Source organism: Anolis sagrei, chromosome X, assembly GCF_037176765.1.
Source record: "Anolis sagrei isolate rAnoSag1 chromosome X, rAnoSag1.mat, whole genome shotgun sequence".
Lineage (NCBI taxonomy): Eukaryota > Metazoa > Chordata > Lepidosauria > Squamata > Dactyloidae > Anolis > Anolis sagrei.
In genome coordinates this window covers 108748426-108767385 of record NC_090034.1, presented here as the reverse complement: position 1 = coordinate 108767385, position 18960 = coordinate 108748426, and the positions used below count along the sequence as shown (strand labels likewise).

The following is an 18960-nucleotide window of genomic DNA, read 5'->3' as shown; positions in this document are numbered from 1 at the left end:
GGTCTTGTTTAAATTCAGTTTCTATGCCTGACCGTTCAAATTCAGGGCGGGGGGGGGGGGGGTATTTCTGCGCTATCTTCTAGCGTCCGAGGCGGTTGCTCCTGTGCCCTGGACGGGAGCCACATGGGGGCCTGAGGCTGTGAGGAATGGTGGTGAGAACAAGCTTGCAGGCCCTTCCTTCAGGCTGATCTGAGTTACAGCAGGGAGTTCCGCAGTTCCTCAGAACCTGGACTTGATGAAGACAAAGGGACTGTGGCTCCAGTAGATTTTCCTTTTCTACCTAACTGAGCTCACCCTGTTTCATTGTAGCAACCCCTGCAATAAAAGTATCCTTGATTGTAACTTTTCCTCTCTAAAGTGATACTTTGTGTCCCTTTACTGACTCAAAAACGTCTCTTGCATGAACCTATCCTTTCCCAAGCCGCAGATCACTGCTGGCCCGCCTGGGACACTCTTTACAGCAGTGTTTCTCAACCTGGGGGTCGGGACCCCTGAGGGGGTCGCGAGGAGGTGTCAGAGGGGTCGCCAAAGACCATAAGAAAACACAGTATTTTCTGATGGTCATGGGGATTCCATGTGGGAAGTTTGAGCCAAGTGTATGGTTGGTGGAGTTCAGAATGTTCTTTGATTGTAATGAACTATAAATCCCAGCAACTACAACTCCCAAATGTCAAGATCTATTTCCCCCGGACTCCACCAGTGTTCACATTTGGGCATATTGAGTATTCATGCCAAGTTTGGTCCAGATCCACCATTGCATGAGTCCACAGTGCTCTCTGGATATAGGTGAACTACAACTCCCAAACTCAAGGTCAATGCCCATCAAACTCTTCCAATGTTTTCCATTGGTCATGGGAGCCAAGTTTGGTTCCATCGCTGGTGGAGTTCGGAATGGTCTTTGATTATAAGTGAACTATAGATCCCAGCAACTACAACTCCCAAATTACAAAATCAATCCTTACCCAACCCCACTAGCATTCACATTTGGGTGTATTGGGTATTTGTGCCCAGTTTGGTCCAGTGAATGAAAATGCATTCTGCATATCAGACATTTACATTATGATTTATAACAGTAGTAAAATGACTGTTATGAAGTAGCAATGAAAACAATATTATGGTTGGGGGTCACCACCACATGGAGGACTGCATTAAGGGGTCACGGCATTAGGAAGGTTGAGAAACACTGCTTTACAGTGTCCCAGGGAGGCCGAAACTGCGTTCCTTTGAACCGTGGATACAAGAACCCACCGGGTCCCCGTATCCACGGGACAACCGATCGAGTCCAAACCAGTGCCAATCTTTTCCTGAGACAAATTTAAGACTAACTGCTATCTCACTTTCTGCTGTACGGACCCCTACGCCATGGGAATTCACCTTTTTTTTTTTTGCAAAACCTCGTGTGGGGACCAACACGCTTCTTTTATTTATTTATTTATTTATTTTTATTTATTTGACTTATATACCACTACTCCCAATTTGGCTCCGAGCGGTTTACAGCAGTAGATTAAAACAATACAATTAACTTTAAAATACAATAGAAACAAGAACAGACATAGTCCCGAATTATTGGAAAAGAAAGCTTGTTGGAAAAGAAAGGTTCTACAGGCTTTCCGAAAAGCAAGTCGGTCTCGGATAGATCGGGTTTCAACTGGCAAGGCATTCCATAAATAAGGGGCCTCAATCGAGAAGGCCCTCTGCCTAGTAGAGGACAGATGATAAGTCCGGATGTTGGGGACTTCAAGCAAATTTTGGTCCTTGGACCGGAGTAATCTCTGGGGTTGGTAGGGGGATAAGTGGGCCCTCAAGTACGCCGGCCCCAGACCATATAAAGCCTTAAAGGTGAGTACCAGCACCTTGAAAGTAATCCGGTACTCAATCGGAAGCCAGTGCAGCTGTTGGAAAATTGGGGTGATACGACACCTCGCCGGCACCCCGGCGAGAAGACGAGCCACCGCTGTCAACAGTGACAAATGCAAGATACTCCACTTTGTCAGAAAAAATGAAATGCAAAGATACAGAATGGGGGACAATGCCTGGCTGGAGAGCAGTACGTGTGAAAAAGATCTTGGAGTCCTCGTGGACAACAAGTTAAACATGAGCCAGGAATGTGATGTGGCGGCAAAAAAAGCCAATGGGATTTTGGCCTGCATCAAGAGGAGCATAGTGTCTAGATCTAGGGAAGTAATGCTACCCCTCTATTCTGCTTTGGTTAGACCACATCTGGAATATTGTGTCCAATTCTGGGCACCACAATTCAGGAGAGATATTGACAAGCTGGAATGTGTCCAGAGGAGGGCGACTAAAATGATCAAGGGTCTGGAGAACAAGCCCTATGAGGAGCGGCTTAGGGAACTGGGCATGTTTAGCCTGAGGAAGAGAAGGCTGAGAGGAGATATTATATCCATGTATAAATATGTGAGAGGAAGCCACAGGGAGGAGGGAGCAAGCTTGTTTTCTGCTTCCTTGGAGACTAGGACGCAATGGAACAATGGCTTCAAACTACAAGAGAGGAGATTCCATCTGAACATTAGGAAGAACTTCCTGACTGTGAGAGCCGTTCAGCAGTGGAACTCTCTGCCCCGGAGTGTGGTGGAGGCTCCTTCTTTGGAAGCTTTTAAGCAGAGGCTGGATGGCCATTTGTCAGGGGTGATTTGAATGCAATTCCTGCTTGGTAGGGGGTTGGACTGGATGGCCCATGAGGTCTCTTCCAACTCTTTGATTCTATTATTCTATTTTGCACAAGCTTCAGTTTCCAGATCATTGATAAAGGAAGGCCAATGTAGAGGGCGTTACAGTAGTCAAGCCTCGAGATGACCATCGCCTGGATCACCATAGCCAGATTGTTCCTAGACAGGAAGGGAGCCAGTCGTCTAGCCTGACGTAGGTGGGAAAACGCAGATCTGCTCACAGCAGAGACCTGGGCCTCCATTGTGAGCAGAGGGTCCAATAAGACACCAAGGCTTTTCGCAGAAGGTGACGGACGTAGTGTCTGGCCATCCAGGGTAGGCAGCTGGATCTCCCTCCCACCCAGACGGCCCAGCCAAAGGATCTCCGTCTTCACTGGACTCACCCTCAACCTGCTGGCACGCAACCATCCAGTAACGGCCTCAAGGCACTGATGGAAATGTTTGGGTACAGAGTCCGGCCGGCCCTCCATCCCCAGAATGAGCTGAGTGTCGTCAGTGTACTGGTGGCACTCCAGCCCAAAGCTCCGCACCAGTCAGGCAAGCGGTCGCATATAGATGTTAAATAATAGAGGAGAGAGAATAGTTCCCTGCAGGACCCTGCAAGTTAGAGGAAATCTCTCGGAAACCATCCCTCCCCTCACCACATGCTGTCCCTTTCCATGGCTCCACACTGCAACGATGTTCATGCCTCCATTTCATGCGCACCCAGAAGCCTGTCGATCCTGGGAGAGTCCCTTGTGATCATCCCTTGGGAACCCCGGACCCCTGGCAGGCCATTTTGTCCTTTATGAATTGGATCTGCAGTTTCCTTTTTTATGAATGGACTCCGACCCCTCCGTGCTCCCACTGGCTCCCATAAACTCCCATGAACTTTAGGGAGCTCTTGTGGAATTTTATGGACTTCCCACGAACATTTATAAACTTTATTCGACTTTTGTGAACTTTTGAAAACTTTTATCAACTTTTGCAAAACTTCCACAAACTTTTAAGAACTTCCATGGACTCTTTGCCAAATCCCTATGAACTCTTATGGACTTTTTAATAACTTCCACAAACTTTAATAAACTTCAATAGACTTTGGGAAGGGAGGACCCCCTGACTCTGCATTATTTCCCCTTTCCTTATGAACTCCATGTATGTTCCCATATCCCCTTTCCCATTCCCTATATATGTTAGTATTTTGAAAAATGAAGGGGAAAGCCACCTTTTCATGCAACCAGCAACTCTTGACTCTGGAAGCCTCCCCCATGCTTCCTGAGTTCATAATCCCCTAACGAAAGGACTTCACCAAGACTCCTTTGCATGGACAATAAATAAATTACTCTATCAATCTGGACCTCGGAGGGCTGATAGCCAGGCCACCCAGAACAATAGGGTCTATGGACATATGGTATCACCCAACACAAAGGACATCTTCCTATCTGTGAGGAACCAGGAATTTTGCCAAAGCCTCTCCATTGCGTCACATCCTGTCTGGCCGAAACTAACATTAACTTCAACAATTAACTCCATATCCCAGGATGGTAAAACGAAGGACCTAGCCTCTTGGGGCTAGACAAAGATGATGATTCAGAAAATTAAAACAATAACTTAGATTCAGCTTGAGAGCCTAAGCTATCACTGGGTCGTTGGGCAAACATTGGTCACCTTAATCCGATCACTTTTCCATTCCCTTCATTGTTTCCTGCCTGGCCTGCCTCCTGCCTCCTGATTGGCTGAGGAGCTAAAGTGGGGCTAGTGCTCTGATTGGACAGAGCGCAGCCTAGCCAACCACACCACCCAGCCAGCTGATGACTCCAGCCAATCAGTGCAAAGCTAGCTCAAGGAGTGGGCATGGGAAATTTGAATTTGACAGCTCTGTATTTCCTATAAATATTGCATTATTTTCCCCAATGAGTCATGTCGGCTCCTGGGCAAATGATTGCAGTAATCATCTGTTCCAATTGGAATGAAATAAACATCTTGGTGGCTTTCCAACTTGGTGAGACTTATTTGGGAAAAATTAGGGAAAAATTATTTTGGGTGCTTGCTGTCCCACCAGGGTCCCGGATCCTCCTTTTTGGATCTGGTCGGTCTCTGCTTTGCCAGGGCCTCCCAAATTCGAGTTCAACATTAGTAGGAGTTGGAGTCCAAAACACCTGGAGGGAGGGAGGGCCCGAGTTGGTCCAGGCTGACCTAGAGAATCCGGGTTCTTCCTTGACCTGTGCCAAGATCTTACTGGTAAAAGGCAAATTGGAGACCGGCTTTGTCATGAGTGACTTTTCAATTACTTTGAAGCATAGATTCTTTTTATTGCAATTTCCAGTTTGAGAAGGTATATCAGATTACAGAAAGACATTTAGACAAAGAATTGACATTGGACATACAAATCCTATGCAACTACATTGGATTTACAATTACATTGGTTAACAAACAAACAAAGGGGAATTACATTTTCGCTCAACATTCACATCACATATACACGCATTCATCCTCAGGCATTCAAGTATTACCATATCATTTTCTTCCTCCTTGGAGAAGCACCTCTTAGGCCAGACCCTGCTTTCCTGAAGCTTGCCAATGCATAGTTCCAAAACTTCCATAACAGCAAAACTTCAAAATGGCAAAATGCCAAAACTTCTTTCCCTAAGCACAATGCCAAGGGCCAGATCCCTGTTTTCCATACAGCAGAACCTGTATCCCTGCACAAAATCCAAGACTCCAAAATGGCACTTCTTCCTCTTCCCTTGAGAAAGAAGGCCTAAGTGTCCAGAATCATGCTTTCCCAGAGCATATCTGACACACTCCGAGTACGCCATATCCTCCCATGGAGCAGAGCATGGCAGGTGAACCAGACTCCTCAGGTCTGCCACACTTTGAGCATTATTAGACTGAGTCTTTTATAGGAATATTCTGCTGATGTCGTCCCAAAGTTGTAAATTAATGATAGATGTCTTCCATCCTGGATACATCTCCATTTCTTGGCCAGATGTTGATTTTCTTGATTGGTGTTGACAAACACAAGGCTTGTGTTGACTTCCTTCTTAACATAAGGAAAGTTGCAAACATTTCCGTTATCACGGTCCCAGTTCTTATCAGGGTTTCTCATTAGCAAGTCCAGCAAGCAGGTAGTTAGTAATTTCAGGCCTTAATTTTGGTGTCTCCAAAATTATTAACTCCATTCATACATCCACCTTCCATTCATTCCCACACATCATATTAAATAAATATTTGTCAAATCTGCACGTTGAATTTCTTGTGACAGCCTGGAGCCGAGGAGATTGGTGGGACTTTTTTGAGGCAGGCACTGTTGTGGGCGAGGCAAAACTACGGTGAGGTGGATCAGTAATTGGTTAAATGGATGAACCAGAGGGTGATTCTCCCCAAGGCTTCCTCTTCATCTTGGAAAGAAGTGACAAGTGGAGTGCCGCAGGGTTCCATCCTGGGCCTGGTCCTGTTCAACATCTTTATTAATGACGTAGATGAAGGGTTAGAAGGCAGGATCATCAAGTTTGCAGATGACACCAAATTGGGAGGGAGAGCCAATAGTCCAGAGGACAGGAGCAGGATTCAAAGGGATCTTGACAGATTAGAGAGATGATGGGCCGAAACTAACACAATGAAGTTCAACAGGGACAAATGCAAGATACTCCACTTTGACAGGAAAAACGAAATGCAAAGATACAAAATGGGGGACGATGAGGCTTGGCTCAAGAGCAGTACGTGTGAAAAAGATCTTGGAGTCCTCGTGGACAACAAGTTAAACATGAGCCAGGAATGTGATGTGGCGGCAAAAAAAGCCAATGGGATGATCAAGGGTCTGGAGAACAAGCCCTATGAGGAGCGGCTTAAGGAGCTGGGCATGTTTAGCCTGAAGAAGAGAAGGCTGAGAGGAGATATGATAGCCATGTATAAATATGTGAGAGGAAGTCACAGGGAGGAGGAGGGAGCAAGCTTGTTTTCTGCTTCCTTGGAGGCTAGGACGCAAGGGAAGAATGGCTTTAACCTACAAGAGAGGAGATTCGATCTGAACATGAGGAAGAACTTCCTGACTGTGAGAGCTGTTCAGCAGAGGAACTCTCTGCCCTGGAGTGTGGTGGAGAGCAAGCTTCCTTTCTGCTTCCCTGGAGACTAGGACGCAATGGAACAATGGCTTCAAACTACAAGAGAGGAGATTCCATCTGAACACGAGGAAGAACTTCCTGACTGTGAGAGACGTTCAGCAGTGGAACTCTCTGCCCCGGAGGGAGTGTGGTGGAGGCTCCTTCTTTGGAGGCTTTTAAACAGAGGCTGGATGGCCATCTGTCAGGGGTGATTTGAATGCAATATTCCTGCTTCTTGGCAGAATGGGGTTGGACTGGATGATGGCCCAGGAGGTCTCTTCCAACTCTTTGAGTCTATGATTCTATATTCGACTATAGTTGGAAGGGATTCCCAAAGATCATTCAGCCCTTCTTTCTGCCAGGTGGGAAGGCACCATCCAAGCCCTCCTGACAGATAGAATCCTAGAATCCAAGAGTTGGAAGAGACCTCCTGGGCCATCCAGTCCAACCCCATTCTGCCAAGAAGCAGGAATATTGCATTCAAATCACCCCTGACAGATGGCCATCCAGCCTCTGCTTAAAAGCTTCCAAAGAAGGAGCCTCCACCACACTCCCTCCGGGGCAGAGAGTTCCACTGCTGAACGGCTCTCACAGTCAGGAAGTTCTTCCTTGTGTTCAGATGGAATCTCCTCTCTTGTAGTTTGAAGCCATTGTTCCATTGCGTCCTAGTCTCTCTCCAGGGAAGCAGAAAACAAGCTTGCTCCCTCCTCCTCCCTGTGGCTTCCTCTCACATATTTATACATGGCTATCATGTCTCCTCTCAGCCTTCTCTTCTTCAGGCTAAACATGCCCAGTTCCCTAAGCCGCTCCTCATAGGGCTTGTTCTCCAGACCCTTGATCATTTTAGTCGCCCTCCTCTGGACACAAATTAATATTTGTCAAATCTGGCCATCCAGGTCATGTTTCAAAGCCTCCAGAGAAGTAGACTCCACCAGGGCAGTCCGTATTCCACTATAGTTTGAAGGGATTCCCAAAGATCATCCTGGCGGAACTTTAGGGCCCGAGTTCTTCGAGGGCGGAGAGGAGAACGTGGGGGACCCCTGGCGGCGGCGGTGGCGCCGCGAAGGCTTACTTCCGCCCTTCTGCGGGCAAAGAGACCGGAAGTGACGCCAGGAGCCAGCGCGACCGCCATGTCGCTTCTGAATCCGAGTCTTCCTCCGCCTCCGCGCTGGTGTCTAGTGTCGCGAGCCCTGATAGGCTGGGAGGTTAGCCTCGCGGCTCCTGATTGGCCGGCGGGGTCTCGCGAGGCTGGGAGGCCGTGGGAGTAGCGGGCGTGCGGCCCCGTGCGCTTTCTTTCCCCCGCCGTGCTTGAAGAAGAAGGAAGCAAGGAAGCCAGGTGCTCCGCCGCTGCCGAGGTGAGCCAGGCCGGGAAAAGGGAGGGAAGCAGGGAGGAGCCGGGCGGGTGGGCCTGGCCTCGTGAGAAGGCCGCAAAGACCCCTGAGGCCAGTGGTAGTCAAAATCACTCATTTGGGAGTTGTAGTTGCTGGGATTTACAGTTCACCTATAATCAAAGAGCATTCTGAACTCTACAAGCAATGGAATTGAGTCAAACTTAGCACACAAAACTCCCAAAATACTGGAAGGGTTTGGTGGGCATTGACCTTCATTTTGGGAGTTGTAGTTCACCTTCATCCAGAGAGCACTGTGGGCTCAAACAATGATGGATCTGGACCAAACTTGGCACGAATACTCAGTATGCCCATATGTGAACACTGATGGAATTGGGGGATATAGACCTTGACATTTGGAAATTATAGTTGCTGGAATTTGTAGTTCACCTACAATCAAAGAGCATTCTGAACCCTACCAATGATAGAATTGGGCCAAACTTCACACACAGAATCTCCATGACCTACAGAAAATACTGTGTTTTCAGATGGTTTTTGGTGACCCCTCTGACACCCCCTCGCGACCCCTCCAGGGGTCCCAACCCCCAGGTTGAGAAACACTGCCTTAGGCGACTCACAGCGGTTCACAACAGTAGCAGCAAAAATTCAATGCCAACAACAGCAAGATATTTATTTATTTCTCGTGTCAGGGCAGCCAGTCAAATATATTACATTTCTAACAGAACAAAGCAAGCAAGCAAACAGACAAAATACAAAATGCGTGAGTTTGGTAGTTGATTAAATGTCCTTTGACCAGTATATGGCCCCTTGGAGTGCCTCGGGTGTTGCCGCAAGGAGGTCCTCCCTTGTGCATGAAATGCAAACTGAGCCCAGCAAGATATTTAAGAACAATTAACACAATGACAGACTAATCAATTAACAACAATAGCCAGTCACTGGCGTCTCAGAACTGAAAACATGATCCAAGCTCATCATCCGTTGTTCCTTTCCTATATTCATTGCACTGCCTATTCAAACGCCTGTTCAAATAACCAGGTTTTCACCTTTCTCCGAAATACCATTAGCAATGGACCCGATCTAATGTCCGTGGGAAGGACGTTCCACAGCCAAGGAGCCACCACCGAGAAGATCCTGTCTCTCGTCCCCACCAACCGAGCCTGTGTTGCAGGCGGGATCGAGAGCAGGGCCTCCCCGGATGATCTCAAAGTATTGTTGAAGGCTTTCATGGCTGGAATCACTAGGTTCTTGTGGAGTTTTTCGGGCTATAGGGCCATGTTCTAGAGGCATTTCTCCTGACGTTTTGCCTGCATCTATGGCAAGCATCCTCACTATGGCAAGCATCCTCACTACCTCTGAGGATGCTAGCCATAGATGCAGGCGAAACGTCAGGAGAAATGCCTCTAGAACATGGCCCTATAGCCTGAAAAAACCCACAAGAACCTAGATCTCAAAGTCCTAGTGCAGTGGTTCTCAACCAACCCCTTAATACAATTCCTCATGTTGTGGTGACCCCTACCATAACCCTAACATTATGAATCGCCATGTAAATAATGATCTGCAGGATGTATTTTCATTCACTGGAGCAAATTTGGCACAAATACCCAATACACCCAAATTTGGATACTGATTAAATTGGAGGAGGGTATTGATTTTGTCTTGTGGGAGTTGTAGTTGATGGGATGCATAGTTCACCTACAATCAAAGAGCATTCACAACTCTACCAACAATGGAATTGAGTCAAACTTAGCACACAGAACTCCCATGAGCAGAAAATACTGGTAGGGTTTGGTGGGCATTGACCTTGAGTTTGGGAGTTGTAGTTCGCCTACATCCAGAGAGCACTGTGGGTTCAAACAATGATGTATCTGGACCACGGATACTCAATATGCCCAAATGTGAACAGTGATGGGGTTTGGGGAAAATAGACTTTGACATTTGGGAGTTGTAGATACTGGGATTTATAGTTCACCTACAATCAAGGAGTGTTCTAAACCCCACTAATGATAGAATTGGGCCAAACTTCCCACACAGAACCCCCATGACCAACAGAAAATACTGTGTTTTCTGATGGTCTTTGGCGACCCCTCTGACACCCCTTCGCGACCCCCTCAGGGGTCCCGACCCCCAGGTTGAGAAACACTGTCCTAGCGGGTTCATAGGCAGAGATGCGATTGGATAGGTAACTTGGTAACTTCCTTCCTTCCTTTCTTGCTCAGATGCCGGGTGTCACCGTGAAGGACGTCAACCAGCAGGAGTTCGTGCGCGCCCTCGCCGCCTTCCTCAAGAAGTAAGTAGCACCCAGGCGGGTGGGCGGCCTTACTCCAGGGGAGGAAGGGAAGGGGAAAAGGCTGCCCACCTTAACCCTAATCCACACCCCCGGGGGAGGGGGAAAGGAGGGGGCTCGCCCCAGGCGCCTTTCCTGCTTTGGATGGGCCTCCTTGCCTGGGATCGGGGTATTTATCGTGTCATCAGCAACCATACCATTGTATTACATTTCTAACAGAACAAAACAAACACGGAGATTTAAACAAACAAACAAACAGATTTTGCAAACTTGGTAGTTTGCAAAATGTGAGTTTGGTAGTTGATTAAATGTCCTTTGCCCAGTCTCTGGCCCCTTGGAGTGCCTCCAGTGTTGCCGCAAGAAGGTCCTCCATTGTGCATGTGGCAGGGCTCAGGTTGCATCGCAGCAGGTGGTCAGTGGTTTGCTCTTCTCCGCACTCGCATGCTGTGGATTCCACCCTGTAGCCCCATTTCTTAAGGTTGGCTTTGCATCTCATGGTGCCAGAGCGCAGTCTGTTCAGCGCCTTCCAAGTCGCCCAGTCTTCTGATCGGGGTGCAGGGCCTTTATGTGAGGCAGCCAGCAAGGTGATCCAAGGCTGCATTGGGGGGGGGGGGGGGGGGGCTCATGTCGGGAAGCAGCCATAGCTTGGCTATAGGAAAAGGGGTGGCTGAACGTAAGCCGAGAGGGCAATGCAGCAGCTATAAAGGCCAATGCAGTCCTCGGCTGCCTCAATAGGAGTCTAGATGGAGGAAAGTAATATAGCCGTGGCTTGGCGATAGGAAGATAGAGCTACTGAACACAAGCCAAGAGGGCGATGCAGGAGCTACAAAAGCCAGTGCAACTGTAGGCTGAGTCAGTACGAGTACAGAATCCGGGTGGAGGGGAAGTATTTTTATTTATTGGGTTGTTGTAGGTTTTTTCGGGCTATATGGCCATGTTCTAGAGGCATCATCTCCTGATGTTTCGCCTGCATCTATAGCAAGCATCCTCAGAGGTACTGAGTGCTCTGCAGCAGGTGAAAAGGCCAGTGCAATCCTAGGCTACATCCAGAGGAGTCTAGTGTCTGAATTGAGGGAAGCCATAGTCACATGCTCTTCTGCTTTGGTCAGACCTTCCTTAAAATATCCAGTTCTGCAGCAAACCACTGAAAAGCAATTCAGTGGTTTGCTGCACAGATACAGGACAGGCAACACCTGGGTTGACATCCCATTATTTGTAAGGGACCCAAGAGTCTCAGTGGACCACAAGCTGAGAGTAAGCCAAGAGTTTGATGCGGCAGCTAGAAAGGCCAATACAAGCCTAGACTGGAGCAATCATAGTGTCCAGATCGAGGGAAGTCATGGTCCCACTCAACTGCGGAATTGTCTGCCCCAGAGGCTGGTGGAAGCTCCTTCCATGGAGACTTTCCAAGAGAGCCTGGATGGCCATCTGTCGGGTGGGGAGCGTTGATTGTGCTTTTCCTGCAGGACAGAACGGGGTTGGACTGGATGACCCTATGATTCTATGAAGCAGGAGCCAAATGTCAGGGCTTCCCTTCTGTTTGCTTCTTGTTGCAGGTCAGGCAAACTGAAAGTGCCGGAATGGGTGGACACGGTCAAGCTGGCCAAGCACAAGGAGCTGGCCCCGTATGACGAGAACTGGTTCTACACCAGAGCAGGTGAGAGGCACCCTGGAAACAGAGATAGGAGTAGTAATAATAATAATGTAGCTTTCGCAGCCAGGATGACTGGGATGTTGTGTGGTTTCCAGGCTGTGTTCTAGCAGCACTGCAGGCGAAATGTTGGGAGAAAATGCTGCTAGAACACGGGCATACAGCCCGGAAACCACATAACACCCTAATAATAATGTTATTTGCCACTTACCTCTCTTAATGGCAGAGTCAAGACATATCAACATAAAGGTATTATGTTTACATGGGCATATGGCCTTGGAAACCACAAAATGCCCCAAAAATAATGTTATTTGTCACCCACCTCTCTTAAAGGCAGAGTCAAGACATATCAACACAAAGTTGTTATTATTATTATGTCCTACTTTTCATTCCACAAGGAGACTCAAGGCACCCTACATTAAAAGCATTTCAGGACCATTTAAAATACACGTATATAAATATTGAAGCAGAATTAAACAGCATTGCTATTTTAAAAAATAACCAAATTCCATTATTATTATTATTATTAAACTTTATTTGTACCCCGTTAACATCTCCCGCAGGACTCGATGCAGCTTACAAAGGCCAAGGCCTCAGCACAACAACAGCATAACAACAACAACACTCATAACAACAACAACAGCATAACAACAACAACAATTCAAGGCAAATTAAAAACATAAAACAATAACAAAACATTACACAATTACACAGTAAAACCAGGGCCGGGCCAGTGATGGGTACAGATTAAAAAGTGCTGGGTGTGACAGGTGGTATGATTGGATTTCTGGGCAAGTGCAATGTGCAGAGAGTCTTAAACTCTAGTAAACTGCTTCTGGAACAAAGTGCTGGGATTTTCCTATTCCGGAAAGGCACATCGGAATAGCCAAGTTTTCAAGCTCTTCCTAAAGACGGCCAACGTGGCTGCTAGTCTAATGTCTTTGGGGAGGGTGTTCCAAAGTTGGGGGCAACCACAGAGAAGGCCCTGTCCCTCGTCCCCACCAAACGCGCCTGCGACGCAGGCGGGATCGCGAGCAGGGCCTCTCCGGATGAACGAAGGGAGCGCATGGGTTCATAAATGGAGATGCGGTCACGCAGGTAGGCAGGTCCCAAACCGTTTAAACACATTCAACATTAAAAATACATACAATGAGATACACAATGCACCAGGATACAAAGATTAAAACAAGGCGGCAATAGAATGCAAATCCAAAACTCAATTCAAAGTTGGCTGGAAGGCCCTTCTGCCAGAAGAGATGGGCCTCCGGGTGCGTCTTAGATTCAAATAGCTATGAATGAATGGATGGGTTTTGTTATTACAGTCACAGACCAGGATTGTAAAACTTAAAAACTTGAAAAATGAAGTTTTTTAAAGCATTGACATTAAAACTGGAAATTCACAACCTTAAAAGCAGAAGTCCATAGTATGGAGTCGACCTACACAGCTTCATATGTGACGCTTACAACATCTACAAACAACAACAAAACTTTATTTATATACCGCTCTATCTCCCCAAGGGGACTCAGAGCGGTTTCCAAGTAACATAATCAATACATACAAGAAAAAAAGGCATAAACATAAAATAAAATAAACAACTGTGGCTATGGATCATAAAATGAGTAAAATTTAATCTGCTGAAATCATCCACAAGCTGCTCCCTTATTTTAACGGCTGCTTCAAAAAACTATATCAAAATAATATATGAGATACACAGAAGACACTATTACGAAATGCATCCACCAAAACAGGGTATGAAGATCAAATACAGCAGCAATTGCATGCAAATCTCACACTCAACATTACCTGGGGAGATCCCTCTGCCAGAAGAGGTAGATGTTACATTTGGATGGCTGCAAACAATAGCTCCAAATCCTGAGACCGTTGAGCCTGAGGGTTTGTGTGGCTGGGCCCAGCTTGCTTTGGCTTGGTCTTGGTGCACCACTGGACCGGTCCCCCATTTCTTCCCCCACAGCCTCCACAGCGCGCCACCTGTACCTGCGTGGAGGGGCCGGTGTGGGGTCCATGACCAAGATCTACGGTGGCCGGCAGCGCAATGGCGTGATGCCCAGTCACTTCAGCCGGGGCTCCAAGAGTGTGGCCAGGAGGGTCCTGCAAGCCTTGGAAGGGCTCAAGATGGTGGAGAAGGACCAGGACGGGTGAGTAAGCCCATTGCAGAACCAAGGGAGAGCAGCCAGCAAGCCAGTTCGAATAGAATAAAATAAGTTTATCTCCATTGTGTGTCATACAACAAAATTAAATGCCACCCCCAATGTACATTATGTATGTAGAATGACAAAAACAAAGCACCCACCCTTCCACGTGTGAATCACTCTTGCACAGCCCCTATCAATGCCAACTTATTAGTGAATGAATGGATAAATGATTAGATAGATGGGTTGGTGGATAAATAGGTAGATTATAGAGATAGTCATGGGTGAATAGATATAGAAAGAGGGAAATGCATTTGGAGAGTAGCCATATCATTATACACAGTTGCTCCCCCTCAACGGTTTTTGTCCCCATCGTATATTTCCCCACCTGTATGAAGGTCTATATTTATGACACCATTCCTTTATGAGTTTCTCCCCCACAAACAATCTGCTCCATCCCTTTCTCATCCTGATTTTAGTATTTTTAGTATCTTAGTTTTTATCTTGCACGTGCGGCCTGCTCATTGTTATTTTATTTTATTGTGTATGATTTTGCTGTATGGTTTTTTTGTACTCAAATGTTGTATGTATTTTACTGTGTTGTTATTGTGTTTTGGTTTTATTTTATTGTAATATGCCCCCCAGGAACCTAAGATCGTCTGGGGAGGCCCTGCTCTCGATCCTGCTTGCTTTGCAGGCACGTCTGGCTGGGACGAGAGACGGGGCCTTCTCTGTGGTGGCCCCCCGGCTATGGAACTCCCTCTCCAGGGATATTAGATCAGCCCCATCCCTCCTGACTTTCTGAAAAAGAGTAAAAACTTGGCTCTTTGAGCAAGCATTTAGAACCCCGGAGTAAACAGACAAACTAGAGTTGGAAATTGACCCAGGAATGGCCAAGACAATATAACGGATGAAGATTTGAACAGAGGACATAGTTTCTTTTTAAATTGTTTATTATGCACTGTCGTTTATGTTTAATTGCACTTAATGTTTTTGCTTTATCAATGTATGTATTTTGTTTTGGCATCGAATTGTGCCGACTGTGTATACCTGAGTTGCCTTCAGGCTGAAATGGGCGGGATAGAAATAATGTACATAAATAATAATAAATTTTTAGTGCCTCTGGTGTTGCTGCAAGAAGGTCCTCCCTTGTGCATCATGTGGCAGGGCTCAGGTTGCATTGCAGCAGGTGGTCAGTGGTTTGCTCTTCTCCGCACTCGCATGCTGAGGATTCCACTTTGTGGCCCCATTTCTGAAGGTTGGCTCTGCATCTCGTGGTGCCAGAGCGCTGTCTGTTCAATGCCTTCCAAGTTGCCCAGTTTTCTGTGTGCCCAGGGCGAGTCTCTCATTTGGTTTCAGCCATTGGTTGAGGTTCTGGGTTTGAGCCTGCCACTTTTGGACTCTCGCTTGCTGAGGTGTTCCAGCGAGTGTCTCTATAGATCTAAGAAAACTATGTCTAGATTTAAGTATATTAAATCTAGATTTAAGTAGAATAAGTAGATGAAAGAGGAAGACAGAGAAAGTAATTGATAGGTAGGGAGAGATTAGAATAGAATTAACTTTGTTATTGTGCTTGTACAAAGAATTAAATGCCACCCCCAATGCACATTATATATATATAGGATTACAGAAACAAAACCCCATCCTTTGACCTTTTCATTGTTATTGGCACATCAGTGTGAAATCATAGCGTTCAGTGTAGTCACAGCTCTAGGATAAAGGCCACAACACATTAGAATCATGCGTACCAATAACTTTTTAAACCGAGAGTTGGTCAGCCAGAAAAAGATCGGCCTTACTTGGGCTTAGCTGCCAAATCTCTCCCAGGAGCAGGCTATTCTGCAGTCTGGGAATGGGGCAGATCCGTCATTGCTCCTATTTATTTATTTACTTATCATGTCAGGAGCAAGCCAAACAGTTGTATTGCATTTTTAACAAACAAACAAACAAAACACAAAGATAGCAAGCTTGGTAGTTGCTCCTATCACTTTAGTAATAACCCTGGCTATTGTAGCCCCGAAGGAAGGGGCCCAGGACTCTGTTTGGCCCTTGCCTGACCCCTCCTGTCCTTTCCCAGGAGCCTCCAAGATGCTAACCTGCTCCCTGGTTTCTTCTTTCAGTGGCCGCAAACTGACGCCTCAAGGGCAGAGGGATCTGGACAGGATCGCTGGGCAGGTAAGCATGGTCGAAGGCTTTCGTGGCCGGAATCACTGGGTTTCTGCAAGTTTTTTGGGTCATCTGGCCATGTTCTGCTTCAGGCCTCTTTCCAAAGCCTGGAGGAAGCTGCAAAGCCACCCTTACCTGGGCTGATGTAAGTTGTTTGGGCATTAGGTTGCAATCTGGGTTACTGTAAGTTGCCTGGCCATGTTCTAGAAGCATTTTCTCCTGAAGTTTCGCCTGCATCCATGGCAGGCATCCTCAGAGGTTGTGAAGTCAACATGATGATAGAACCCTAGACCTCACAACCTCTGAGGAGGCTTGCCATGGAGGGAAGTGAAACATCAGGAGAGAATGCTTCTGGAACATGGCCAGGCAACTTACAGCAACCCAGGTTGCAACCCAGGTAATTTTATTTATTTATTTATTTACAGCATTTCTATTCCGCCCTTCTCCTCACCCCGCAGGGGACTCAGGGCGGATTACAGTCAACACATATATGGCAAACATTCAATGCCAGTTTTGACAAACAACGTTTAACACACAAATACACCGAGGCTATTTAACTTTTTTCTGGCCGCCAGGGGAGATGCTGCTTTTCATCGTCCATCAACGACACCGATGAAGTTCTTCCGCATTCCACATTCCCCGGAGTCTTTTTTCTTTATGGTCTCATAAATTAGTCAAATTTAGCCTCCCACACAAGGTGGTACCTTATTTTCCTACTTGACAGATGCAACTGTCTTTCGGGTTGCAAAGGTCAACAACGGGCTACACAATGGCTGGACACCCACTCCAACCCGGGCTGGCTTCGAACTCATGACCTTTTGGTCAGAGTGATCTTAATGCAGCTGACACTCAGCCAGATGCGCCACAATCCCGGTAAGGGTGGCTTTGCAGGAGGGCAGCTTCCTCCGGGCTTTGGAAAGATCACTCTGACCAAAAGGTCATGAGTTTGGAGCCAGCCCGGGTTGGAGTGGGTTTCCAACCAATTGTATGTAGCCTGTTGTTGACCTTTGCAACCCGAAAGACAGTTGCATCCGTCAAGTAGGAAAATTAGGTACCACCTTAAAGTGTGGGGAGGCTGAATTAACTGATTTATGAGGCCATAAAGAAGACTCCAGCAAAAGCATTCCAGCGGGGAAGCATGCGGGGAATGCGGAAGTGCTTCATCAGCGTTGCAGATGGACGAGGAAAGCGACAGCTCCCCTGGTGGCCAGAAAAAGTTAAATAACCTCTGTGTATGTCTGTATATGTTGTATGTTAAAGTTGGCATTGAATGTTTGCCATGTATGTGTACACTGTAATCCGCCCTGAGTCCCCTGCAGGGTGAGGAGAAGGGCGGAATAGAAAAGCTGTCAATAAATAAATAAATTGGAAAGAGGCCTGAAGCAGAGCGCCTTTTGTAGTCTTTAGGCGAAAGGCCTAGGACAGGCACGGGCCAGCCTCAGCCCTCCCTCCAGGTGCTTTGGACTCCCAGAGCCGGAAGGCTGTTATGAATTGAGGGAGTTGGAGTCCAGATCACCTGGAGCGAGGGCTGAAGTTTGCCCGTGCCTGCTCTTGGCTCCCTCCAGCGCTGCTGAGGCTACCATGGCAGAGCCTGGAGTGTTCCTGGTGGCACCTGGCCTTTGGCTCATGTCCATTTGTATCTCAACAGACTTTCCTCTTTTCTCTTTTCAGGTGGCAGCTGCAAACAAGAAACATTAAATTGATGTCCAGTCTAATGAAATGAATAAAGCTCTTTATTTGCTGATGCAGCGTGGCTTCCTTTCCTTGGAGGGTAGGACTCCTCTTAAGACTCTGGCTGGTTTGCGGTAGATGTCAGGGGGCTTTGATTGTGCTTTTCCTGCATGGAAGAAGGGGGTTGGACTAGATGGCCCTTGTGGTCACTCGATTATTCTACAAGGCAGTCTGTGGCCCTGTTGTCTTATTTTACTGCAATTTCATGGCTGTTTCAACATTATTTGCAATGCAAGCCTGGAATTGATTACACTGTTCAACGGAGAAAAAGTTGCGGGCCTGAAAATAGTTGTCCTTTTATGATTTTGGGGTGCCGAAAACAAAAATGACATTTAAAAATGTATATTGGCTCTAGATTTTATGATATAAGCAATCACGTGATCACGTATGGTTGAAAAAATGCATGTTGCAACTTACACTATGGAAGATTCTAGAATACTCTAGAAAGTTTGATGACACAGTATTAGTGCTGTGTGCAAAAGCCAGAAAGCCCTCTATAAGACCAGACTTTTGAACGGTGAGGGTCAGTCAGCTGAAGACTGAGACAGTCTCGTTAAACATTGTTTTACATTGTTCTTTTGAGTGTAGTGATGCCTCCTCGCACGTGTGTCAATAAAGCACTCTGGAAAAAAGAGATCAAGGCCAATGGACTCCGTCCATGCTGTCAGACTCCTGCTGGAGCATTCATTGGAAGAGGGAATCCTTTCCTTGAAGACAAAAGAAAAGTCAAGAGAAGCAAACAGGATAGAAACTCAAGTCACGATTAAAGCGACATTTCAACTTTCAGACTTTTCAACTGCATTAGGCCTACGAATAGAGTTTCTTGCTGCACAAACATAAACAGTAGACTAATTAAATA

The 18960-nt window shown here is 46.7% G+C and overlaps 1 protein-coding gene across 1 annotated transcript; it reads left to right on the top strand.

Annotated features, from left to right (window-relative positions):
- The first annotated feature begins 8014 nt into the window (after positions 1-8014).
- On the top strand, positions 8015-18114 carry LOC137095015 (small ribosomal subunit protein eS19). Its single transcript, XM_067461166.1, has 6 exons — positions 8015-8124; positions 10335-10405; positions 11959-12059; positions 14027-14210; positions 16325-16379; positions 18042-18114. The coding sequence occupies exons 2-6, from the start codon at positions 10335-10337 to the stop codon at positions 18066-18068; spliced, it is 438 nt and encodes a 145-aa protein (XP_067317267.1). The 5' UTR covers positions 8015-8124; the 3' UTR covers positions 18069-18114.
- Positions 18115-18960: the final 846 nt, after the last annotated feature.